The sequence below is a fragment of the Triticum aestivum genome, chromosome 7D, assembly GCF_018294505.1.
Source record: "Triticum aestivum cultivar Chinese Spring chromosome 7D, IWGSC CS RefSeq v2.1, whole genome shotgun sequence".
Lineage (NCBI taxonomy): Eukaryota > Viridiplantae > Streptophyta > Magnoliopsida > Poales > Poaceae > Triticum > Triticum aestivum.
The window spans coordinates 129,127,781-129,139,972 of NC_057814.1; the positions used below are offsets into that span (position 1 = coordinate 129,127,781).

Sequence of the window (12,192 nt, forward strand, 5' to 3'; positions counted from 1 at the left end):
AAATTTATCAGAGCTTATTATGCAAAAGGTTTCAACATTTTATCACATTCTGACTTTTCTAGGGAATTTTTGCAACAGCGGTAAACTTTCTGTTTTGAAACAGCAACATGTATACTTGCAAAATAAGCATGGTAAAGGCTATCCTTGACATTTTTATTGAAACTAGAGATGCAAAACATTACTCTAAATAACAGAAAGCAAAGCTAAATAAAATAAAATGACGCTCCAAGCAAAACACATATCATGTGGTGAATAAAAATACAGCTCCAAGTAAAGTTACCGATGAACGAAGACGAAAGAGGGGATGCCATCCGGGGCATCCCCAAGCTTAGGCTTTTGGTTGTCCTTGAATATTACCTTGGGGTGCCTTGGGCATCCCCAAGCTTAGGCTCTTGCCACTCCTTATTCCATAGTCCAACGAATCTTTACCCAAAACTTGAAAACTTCACAACACAAAACTCAACAGAAAACTCATAAGCTCCGTTAGTATAAGAAAATAAATCACCACTTAGGTACTGTTGTGAGCTCATTCTAAATTCATATTGGTGTAATATCTACTGTATTCCAACTTCTCTATGGTTCATACCCTCCGATACTACTCATAGATTCATCAAAATAAGCAAACAACACATAGAAAACAGAATCTGTCAAAAACAGAACAGTCTGTAGTAATCTGTATCAAACGTATACTTCTGGAACTCCAAAATTTCTACCAAAATAGGAAGACCTAGATAATTTGTTTATTGATCTACTGCAATTGGAATCAGTATTTTATCACTTTCTGGTGATTTTTAACAATTGTTTTCGTGAGCAGAAAGTTTCTGTCTTTTTCAGCAAGATCAAATAATTATCATCCAAGAAGATCCTATAGGTCTTACTTGGCACAAACACTAATTAAAACATAAAAACACATCTCACCAGAGGCTAGATCAAATATTTATTACTAAACAGAACCAAAAATAAAGAACAAAAATAAAAATTGGGTTGCCTCCCAACAAGCGCTAACGTTTAACGCCCCTAGCTAGGCATGATGATTTCAATGATGCTCACATAAAAGATAAGAATTGAAATATAAAGAGAGCATCATGAAGAATATGACTAGCACATTTAAGTCTAACCCAATTCCTATGCATAGGGATTTTGTGAGCAAACAACTTATGGGAACAATAATCAACTAGCATAGGAAGGCAAAACAAGCATAACTTCAAGATTTTAAGCACATAGAGAGGAAACTTGTTATTATTGCAATTCCTACAAGCATACATTCCTCCCTCATAATAATTTTCAGTAGCATCATGAATGAATTCAACAATATAACCAGCATATAGAGCATTCTTTTCATGATCTACAAGCATAGAAATTTTACTACTCTCCACATAAGCAAATTTATTCTCATCAATAGTAGTGGGAGCAAACTCCACAAAATAACTATCATGTGAAGCATAATCCAATTGAAAATTAAAATCATGATGACAAGTTTCATGCTTATCTTTATTCTTTATAGCATACGTGTCATCACAATAATCATCATAAATAGGAGGCATGCTTTCATCATAATAAATTTGCTCATCAAAACTTGGGGGACTAAACATATCATCTTCATCAAACATAGCATCCCCAAGCTTGTGGCTTTGCATATCATTAGCATCATGGGTATTCAAAGAATTCATACTAACAACATTGCAATCATGCTCATCATTCAAATATTTAGTGCCAAACATTCTAATGCATTCTTCTTCTAGCACTTGAGCACAATTTTCCTTTCCATCATTTTCACGGAAGACATTAAAAAGATGAAGCATATGAGGCACCCTTAATTCCATTTTTTGTAGTTTTCTTTTATAGACTAGTGATAAAACAAGAAACTAAAAGATTCGATTGCAAGATCTAAAGATATACATTCAAGCACTCACCTCCCCGGAAACGGCGCCAGAAAAGAGCTTAGTTGACAGGGTGTGAGTGCCGCTTACCTAGCCGCCCCGGCAACGGCGCCAGAAACTGCTTGATGTCTACTACGCAGCCTTCTTCTTGTAGACGTTGTTGGGCCTCCAAGTGCAGAGGTTTGTAGGACAGTAGCAAATTTCCCTCAAGTGGATGACCTAAGGTTTATCAATCCGTGGTAGGAGTAGGAGGAAGATGGTCTCTCTCAAACAACCCTGCAACCAAATAACAAAGAGTCTCTTGTGTCCCCAACACACCCAATACAATGGTAAATTGTATAGGCGCACTAGTTCGGCGAAGAGATGGTGATACAAGTGCAATATGGATGGTAGATATGAGTATTTGTAATCTGAAAATACAAAAACAGCAAGGTAACTAATGATAAAAGTGAGCGTAAACGGTATTGCAATGCTTTGAAACAAGGCCTAGGGTTCATACTTTCACTAGTGCAAGTTCTCTCAACAATAATAACATAATTGGATCATATAACTATCCCTCAACATGCAACAAAGAGTCACTCCAAAGTCACTAATAGCGGAGATCAAACGAAGAGATTATGGTAGGGTACGAAGCCACCTCAAAATTATTCTTTCCGATCAATCCATTGGGCTATTCCTATAAGTGTCACAAACAGCCCTAGAGTTCGTAGTAAAATAACACCTTAAGACACACATCAACCAAAACCCTAATGTCACCTAGAGACTCCAATGTCACCTCAAGTATCCGTGGGTATGATTATACGATATGCATCACACAATCTCAGATTCATCTATTCAACCAACACATAGAACCTCAAAGAGTGCCCCAAAGTTTCTACCGGAGAGTCAAGACGAAAACGTGTGCCAACCCCTATGCATAGGTTCATGGGCGGAACCCGCAAGTTGATCACCAAAACATACATCAAGTGGATCAATAGAATACCCCATTGTCACCACGGGTATCCCACGCAAGACATACATCAAGTGTTCTCAAATCCTTAAAGACTCAATCCGATAAGATAATTTCAAAGGGAAAACTCAATCCATTACAAGAGAGTAGAGGGGGAGAAACATCATAAGATCCAACTATAGTAGCAAAGCTCGCGATACATCAAGATCGTATCACCTCAAGAACATGAGAGAGAGATCAAACACATAGCTACTGGTACATACCGTCAGCCCCGAGGGTGAACTACTCCCTCCTCGTCATGGAGAGCGTCGGGATGATGAAGATGGCCACCGGTGAGGGATCCCCCCTCCGGCAGGGTGCCGGAACAGGGTCCCGATTGGTTTTTGGTGGCTACAGAGGCTTGCGGCGGCGGAACTCGCGATCTATTCTGTTCCCCGAAGGTTTTAGGGTATATTGGTATATATAGGAGGAAGAAATACGTCAGGGGAGCCACGAGGGGCCCACGAGGGTGGAGGGCACGCCCAGGGGGGTGGGCGCGCCCCCCTGCCTCGTGCCTTCCTCGTTGATTCCCTGACGTGCACTCCAAGTCCCCTGGATTGCTTCCGTTCCAAAAATAACTTTCCCGAAGGTTTCATTCCGTTTGTACTCTGTTTGATATTCCTTTTCTGCAAAACACTGAAACAAGGGAAAAAACAGAAACTGGCACTGGGCTCTGGGTTAATAAGTTAGTCCCAAAAAAAATATAAAAGTGCATAGTAAAGCCCATTAAACATCCAAGATGGATAATATAATAACATGAATACTTCATAAATTATAGATACGTTGGAGACGTATCAGAAGCCACATCTGTTTTCGCTAGATCTTGCTGCCACATGAGCTTATTTCAGGAGCTCTTGCCAGGTGCACCTCCAGTGGTTGACTTTCACCATGGAATGATAGTAGCCAGCGAATGGCAGCCACCAGATGAAGCTCGCAAGCACCGGTGAGAAGCTTTGATATAGCATGACACTAGACGGCCTTAAAGCAAACCCTAACCTAGACCTAGTTCTAATCCTACTATCTACAACTTGGAGTCGGCCTCCTCTGCCATCTCTAATCCGAGCAGCGAGGCCACTAGAGGAGAAGCTGGATGAAGCCGAGGCACCATCATCGGCTCTAAACAGGGGCAGGAGTGATAAGAAGTAAGAGAAGACTAAATCCGTCCCATGCGAGCTCATGATACCCCTCATACCTATCTTGGTCTACATATCTCCCTCCCACTAAACTTCCTTTGAGTAGAAGGCTTGTTCGCTGAAACGGTTTCCTTAAATCCATGCCTACTTACTATGGGCCTCTTTGATTTGCATGATTCTAAGAATACATGAATAGAAAAGTTATGGGATTGTAATTTCATGTTCATTTGAATCCTACAGTTTTTTGTTTGTTTGATTTGATTACATCACAGGAAAAACAAAGGAACACAAGGAATTCTTTGCAAAAGGTTCGAGTGAATGTTAAATTTTCTTTGGGATGTAGTACAAATGAATCCTTAGGGAAATAAGTATAGGAATCAATCCTACCCATATTTTTTTCCAAAGGACTATAATCCTCCAAAATTCCTACGGAAAATCTTGAATCAAAGAAGTCATACATGTGTTACCCTTTCATAGAGTGATTAAAGCTATAGATAAGAGATGTCGGTTCTTTTTTTGGATTGGCACGAAAACTTTACTAGTTCTTATTGCCAATCTCTTGGGAAAATATTTTGTTCTGATAAGAAATAGGGAAGCATCATCATGACATCATTCCTGGAGATGATTGTCAATAAGGACCTTCCCCTTCACCATGCAGTAACTATAAATGCATCTCTAACCAGTGCCCCAAACCCGCCCCCAAAAGTTAACTCCTTGGGCACTAGAGGCGGTGCAATCTAATCCATGCCCAAAAGTTTAATTCTTCAACTTCCCACCATTACTACCACCACCCTTCCTTGTGGCCCGTAAGGAGGCTACCATGGGACGGCTGTGCAAGTTCAAACCCGAGTCGAACCGGGTGTGACTCATGCATTGGCGTGCTTCCTTTCTGTTAGGTTCAAACACGATGACATTGACCGGCTTCGGTTAACATTTGTACGACTGCCAATCTCTTCCGAACAGTGGGGAGTCCCTTGATTGAAAGATTTCAACTTGCTTCAAAGGGTGTTAAAGACATTTTGATTCAAAAATGGTTTTTGAATGTGTCTAATTCGTAGGAATTTTATGTTAGTCATTCGCCTCATAATGTGGTAATATATATGCATTTTTTCTAAGGATTTCTCTACACTATATTTGATAGAGAAACAAACCCATCCATCGCAATCTTCTAAAACATTTAGTTATGTTTCTTATATGGTAGAATGTAACATCATTTTAATTCAAATAAACCGTTTGTTCCCAAATATAAGGTGTATTTTTTTTTAAAAGTCAAACTTGTCTTGTTTGACCAATTTTATAGAGAAAAATTATCAATATCTATCATGGTATCATTATATTCATCATGAAATATATTCACTTTTTTTCTAGGTATTATAAAATAAATATTAATATTTTTTCTAAAAAATATCAATATCGATCATGGTATCATTAAATTCATCATGAAATCTATTTTCAGTTTTTTTTGCTAATTTTGTATTATAATTATTATGATTTTTTCTATAAACTTAGTCAAGTGTAGGGATTTTAACTTTTGAAAGATCAATGCACCTTATATTTCAGAATGGAGGGAGAAGCATTCAACATGATGTGACATTATGGTCCTACACTTTAGTAGCGCTGCAATTTTAGAAAACAAACGTGCACTCACAGTCCTACAACTTCAAAACAGTCTAGAACAAACATCTAACTTATAAAACAAATCACATTTTGACACTCGGTTGATTTCAAAGCGATTTCAATTTTAACTTTGAAAAATTAATGCACCTTATATTTCAGAATGGAAGGAGAAGCATTCAATATGGTGTGACATTATGGTCCTACACTTATATAGCGCTGCAATTTAAAAATACAAACGTCCACTCACAGTTCTACAACTTCAAAACAGTCTAGAACAAACATCTAACTTACAAAACAAATCCTCGATTGATTTCAAAGTGGTCTCGACTTCATAGGGAAGTTACTTTGCAAAACCCTGAATCTAAACACGGCAGTGATAATAAACCATAATGCCGCATCTCTCTTCACTCAAATAAAGTCTCCTGGCACAATATTTTGGGAAATGCTAAGCAGCCCTTTGCTTCACTACTGAAACTTGGTCCAGAGGTGTACCAAGCCGAAGGAAAAGGTACACTAGTTGATGCTTCAACGGCATACATGTCGCAGCTCTTTAAAACGATTACAAGGAAATGAGACAATCCAGGAAGTTCACCCCCTTTATTCTGCCTCATGGAGGTTGAAATCTGGTGGGCGTGTTGGCACGAACACACCCTCATCAACCGAGAGACGCTCGGTTGTCCTTTGGAACAATCACGAGGCTTTATCAAAATTGTCTATCTTGATTGGAGCAATGTTATCTGCCACCTTGAAGTGCCCCACCAATCTTGCGAAGAACATCATCTGCTGCTCCAAGGTAAACTTGATGTTCTCGGCCTGCTCCAAGAAAACACTATCAGCTATGAGCTTTTCATCTGTGATATTTGAGTTCATTTCTACTGGGCTTCCAGTCCGCAAGTAGCCATCATTCATATATATTCAACAAAAGAAAAACCAAGTTGGTCGAGTACATCGCTGTTTACTGTTCAGGGTGCAATGTTGTGTATCGGAGGTGCCTTGTGTAAGAATTAAAAAAAAGGTGACTTGTATAACGAGATACGAAAACGATAATAGTTGTTAACCTTGCGGAAGCCATGTTGTTCCCCTTCATACTCAACCAAAGCAACAGGCAGACCTTTGTCCTTTATAGCCTTGTATATTGTTGTTGCCTGATCTGGTGATACAACCTGAAGATCATCAAAGTGTAAGCTGGCAAAGATATCTTGAAAAAAAAAGCCTAACAGTTCAAAGGATAAGAATGTACTCCCTCCGTTCCAAAATAGATGACTCAACTTTGTACAAACTTTAGTACAAAGTTGAGTCATCTATTTTCGAACGGAGGGAGTAGACAACTGACACACTGCAGTCTTTCCTAGCAGAATTCCGTTCCATCCTCACTGTCTGGACTAATAGTTGCATTTAATTCATTACTCTAAAGATAGTTGATATTGTACTAAGAATGTTCTCTTATCAAATTCTACAACCATACATATCAAACTACTATAAATTGTCTAGACAACTATAGTGTGACATCACACTTCAAAATTCAAAGTTTTACCGGGTCATCCAATCCTTGAAACAAAATGACTGGACATGTAAATCTCTCAACGAAGTTTATTGGCGACCTCTCAAAGTAAGCCTGCTTATTCCCTGGAATGTTGAAGGTACATGGGTGTTATTTAGTAAATTATAAACATATTCCAACATCCATATCCTAGTAAAGATGAGTACAAAGTTCCTTACCCACAAGGTTGTCAATATAGTACGCCTCAAACTTGTGCATGCCTGCCCTTAATGAAGCTAAGTCAGCAATCTGCTCAACAAATGTATAAATTGTTAGCTAGTATTAGGCTGCAGCAAAAAGGAGAGGAAAATTTGTGATTTGAAACTTGCCCCGTATAAAGAAGAACCGGCCTTGAACGTCTGTCTAAAAGCAAGGCAAGCTAAAGTTGTGAATCCACCAGCAGATTCTCCTGTTACACAGAGTCGTTGCGCGTCGACTCTTCCAGTTGCCACCTTACCATCAGTAAAAAAGGCATATTTATTAATCTCATCTTATTATATGCACCGAATATGATGATCACAGCAGCTACATGAAATTATTAAAAGGATCAGTCAGTCTGAATAAGCCATACCAGAAATGTAGCACAGCTGCAGCAATCATTTACATCCACAACACCCCATTGCCCTAAAAGCCTCTCTCGATACTCTCTCCCATAGCCTTCAAGAAAAACAAAGAGAATACTTATTAACACTTCCATGTTCTTCGGTAAGAGATTAAGGCTTTTGTACATAAGAGAATGCAAATCATTAAACAATCCATGCATCAGATGTGCAAGTACATAGAACGCAGGATTTTTTTTACTCATCAGATAGATAGCCGAGAAAGTTAAGAGACAAATACCTGCACTTCCCCCATAGTTAACATCAACGAATGCCCATCCCCGGCTCGTCCAGTATTGCACACTAAGATCAAGAATCCCACGTGCTTCATCTGTAGGTCCACCTAAATAATTGCAGTAATACCAAGAGAAGTAGTCAGTTCTCTGTTGTGATACTTTGCCAACCAATCGGTGCATCATTTCACCGGCCTTAGCAATTTGATAAGTTGGTGAGTACAGTTAGGACCACTGTATGCTCTTTTTATCATCGTACGAGCACAAACAGTGTAAACAGAAAGTTAGCAGATATGCAACAAATGTCAAAGAAAGAGTACATAATCAACAAAATCAGGGGAAAATATTTTATGGAAGACAGCATGTGCTATGCCTTGTCTTTTGAGAGAGGGCATGTACAAAGCTTTTTGGTACCTTCAAGAAAAAGATAGATAAGATTTGATTGATTACCATGGGTTCCGACCAATAACGGAGGCTTCTCATCTGATGAACCTTGGAAAGTATGGTTGTATGGAGGATAGAAATAAGCATAAGCATGCTGGCCAGGGATTACGGTTGGGAACTCCATAAATTCAGGCAAACTAAAGTAGGGTGTATATTTCTTTATGTCCTCTGAGGAGGACCAAACTATAGAAAAGTCAGTTGCCATTGTTCTCTTTTCATCTAGTGTCACCTGGTGAAAAATCATAGGATCAAGCTAGGTTGCACACTGGAGGATCTCAGAGTAGATATTTAGCACGAACAACCAATTCATGAAGGTAGTCTAATGAACCTTTGCTATCGATACTGGAAGACTAGCAGATGCACCCTCAACATAGAAAGATCCATCTGCAGAAACCTAACAAATCAACATGATGTGATTTATATCATCATCATGTGAAAAAATTAAGGAAATATCAGTTAGCTCTTAAGGTAAGTCATCAGAATTTGCACTTACTATGTTAGTTACAGCAGAGAAGGGAAGGTCAATTTTTGAAAATGACCCTGAATCATGGTCCAGCAACCCAACATATGACTTCCCATTCTGCCTGGATAAGAGAAAAATAGGCTTATCTTTATGAATCACATACAACCATAAAACAAATACGGTCAATACTGAAAACTGCGACAACCTGTAGCAGCAAACTATTTTCTGACTCTGGTCGTCATTTCCGAGGAAAGCGTAGGAGCTGACACCATAAACCCACATTGGCTTCGAGAATTCAGCATCAAGTGAGTACACTTGCACGACCACATTGCTCTGCTCATCCTGTCATACATGAATCGGCACAATAGCAAGACAAAACCAATTAAAGAATTCCCCAAACAAATGTTAATATGTGTGAAGAATCTAATTCTTAGTTACCGCCCACCAAATTAGAGTGATTTGATAGTAGGTCCTCAACGTAATACTATTGTGGTAATACCAACCTAGCTAATGGTCTTGCCAAAATAAAAACTCAATAACAAAGTGGTTTGTCACAATTGTTCCTGTGAATAGATACAGATGAAGGTAAAATGCTGCAGTTATTTGTTAAAAACAGGAAACTGAATTGTTAAAAGATAGGTGCAAGTAATAAATACAGAGAGATGGCAATGGTAATAAGGACACACATCAATTACCGGCTACTCCATGCTGTAACTAAATAGTTTAACAACTTGGGAACAAAGTTATTTCAATGGACAACATACTAGAGACAAACAAGTTAGAAAAAATCATACCCATTTATAAATATTCCAAAATCCACTCTGTCGGTCAGTTATGAAGAACAGTTCACCTAAAGAAAATCTAGTTTAATTAAATGAGATTTTGAAACATAATGTGTCTTATTTTGGTGAAGTACCTACTAACAAGTTAACATACCGAAAATCAACTATTCATGTGGATACAAATATGGAATAAGTTTGAACACGAAGTTAGAGTATGCCAAGATGCAAACACCTTTTGAAGACCACTTGGGTTCAGTAGGAGATTCTACTATCGTTGGGTCTCCACCAGCAATGCAAATACGTTTTTCCACCTCTCTGCACGAATAACCATCGTAATAAAAATGAAAAGCTTAGAAGAAGATTAAGAAGCATTCATGCATAACTGAATCAACATACAACTGAATCATTCATCTTTTACTTCTCAGAATAAAGGATTGAAAAAAAATCTGATCAAATTGATCATCTGGTGCTACAATAACCCACAAAATAAGGTTTAAATAAAACCTAAAAAGACAAGCATCTTCCGTGAACTGGCTATAGGTTTAGAGTGATCTAAAATGTGCAGTCGCACCGTGGTCATTCAAAAATACACTGATAAATGTTCCAACAACATCCTTCAGTACATTGCAAAAAAAAGGATGTAAGCACATCCTTCCGTGTAACAGCAGCTGGTAAAGTAAATGTCCCTTTTTCACCAAAAAAGTGCAATAGACAAGCATGCAAATAATTTGAAACACAAAGCATGCAAATAAGAGATTACCCTTTGCTGGAGAAATATCCAACCCATAGTTGTGCTTTATCCCATGACATGTTTGGGTCACTCCATTCAATCCATGCCATGCGTTTTTCAGTTGGATCAATGCGTGGAAAGGCATAGAAGTCATTCCCACTAAGCAGCACAATTGGTTCTAAGGTAAAAATTGAGAACATTATTTATATAATCCTCAAGGATATTAAGCCCAAATTAATGCAACAGGTGTATAGTCGCCGGTTCTTCTTACCGTTAACATCTTCAACACTTGTGCTCACAGCAGCAACTGTCGTGATGGGATTTGAGCTACTCTTGCGGTGATCTGTGGTCAAACTGGATTTACTTTTCTTCTTAAAAGAATATAGAAAGCACCATTGACATGCTATATATGGAGTACCAATCACCTTCCATTACAGTTACGTAACGACTGAAGTGAGGATCAAAGACACCGTCCGCATAGCGGACAACTGATCCACCATAATCCGGTGTCAGAGGTAGTGGCGAGTTATCTGAAACCAACAAAAATGAGCCATTTCGAAACACCATATAGGCTAAAAAGATGCAGAACCGCTTTTTTGCAGGTCAAATTGAAGTTACAGTTCAATATATATTATAATACAACTACTTTAGTTCAGGTTTCTGGTGATGTTGCTTTCTACTCCCTCCGATCCAAATTAATTTGGATCAGAGGGAGTATATCTGTACACGCATGGAGTCCCCAACATGATGTAAATCATATTTTCATGCATAAAGATTCCAACATAACACGCATGTAGTCAAGAACAGAACATGAATAGTTTGAAGCTGATATGAAGGAACACTTGTCTGAAGAAATGCAGAAGTCAAGTCATTCTACCGCAAAACAAAATGCGCGGAGTGCCAAATGTCGCATGCAGAAGCAATCAGCAATGGCCCTATCCATGAAGATGTATATATCATAGCACTGCAAAAGCAAAGCAATCAACAGCGAGATGCAAGCGAACCTCCAATGGTTTGCTTGTACAGGCGCTGGTCGCTGTAATTGGAGAACACGACGACATCCCCCTGCACGGCGAACGCGCCACCGCCGTACTCCTGCGCCAGGGACCGCACGGCGAACTCCTGCGGCGTCACATCCAGACCTCTGCCGTCTGCGCCCGCCCCTTCCTTCACGAGAACCGCGCGTCTGGGGAAGAGGGAAGTCAAAGCATCAGCGTCGCGCACTGTGAACGATGGGGGCAGCGAGAGGGGATGAGTGGGTTTGTTTTACCCTCCTTCCTCGGGACGCGTCTCGACCCAGAGGAGCCGGCCGTCGCCGGCAACGGCGAGCCCCTCGACGGTCTTCCCGGCGGAGGAGACGGCGGCGGCGCTGATCGGGGACTCCCAGGACCCGTACGGCGCGGTCGCCTTCTCGACGCCCGTGGCGTGCGGGCGCATCGCGGTCGTCCGGTCGCGGCCGGGCGTGAGCTGGATTCGGCGAGCGGCGGAGCACTGGTAGTACAGCGTGGAAGTGTGCAGCTTCGCATGGACTGTTTGACTGGCAGCGCACGGGATAGGATCATAGGAAAACGCGAGCAGTACTACAAAATTCCAATGGTTTAATTCTCCAAAGTTCATGTATAGTTGACCTTTGAAGCCCTTCTCCCGAAACCAGACTCTTAAAAAATCCAGCGTTTTATTTTGAATCGATCCCCAAAAGTTAAATCTCTAAAAGTTTTATTTTGCAATTTCTCTCGCCCTATTGCACATGTAAGCCTTATTTCGACTTCATTTCAACAAATTA

At 39.9% G+C, this 12,192-nt stretch overlaps 1 protein-coding gene across 1 annotated transcript; it reads right to left on the reverse strand.

Annotated features, from left to right (window-relative positions):
* Window positions 1-5,901: 5,901 nt before the first annotated feature.
* Window positions 5,902-11,988, reverse strand: LOC123165012 (uncharacterized). The gene is made up of 18 exons (XM_044582640.1): window positions 11,680-11,988; window positions 11,414-11,595; window positions 10,835-10,939; window positions 10,681-10,752; window positions 10,440-10,587; window positions 9,912-9,994; window positions 9,692-9,747; window positions 9,103-9,239; window positions 8,928-9,018; window positions 8,763-8,828; window positions 8,441-8,663; window positions 7,999-8,100; window positions 7,730-7,815; window positions 7,488-7,610; window positions 7,338-7,407; window positions 7,153-7,244; window positions 6,677-6,781; window positions 5,902-6,431 (listed from the first exon to the last, which is right to left on the reverse strand). The coding sequence occupies exons 1-18, from the start codon at window positions 11,844-11,846 to the stop codon at window positions 6,309-6,311; spliced, it is 2,031 nt and encodes a 676-aa protein (XP_044438575.1). The 5' UTR covers window positions 11,847-11,988; the 3' UTR covers window positions 5,902-6,308.
* Between the last annotated feature and the right edge of the window lie 204 nt (window positions 11,989-12,192).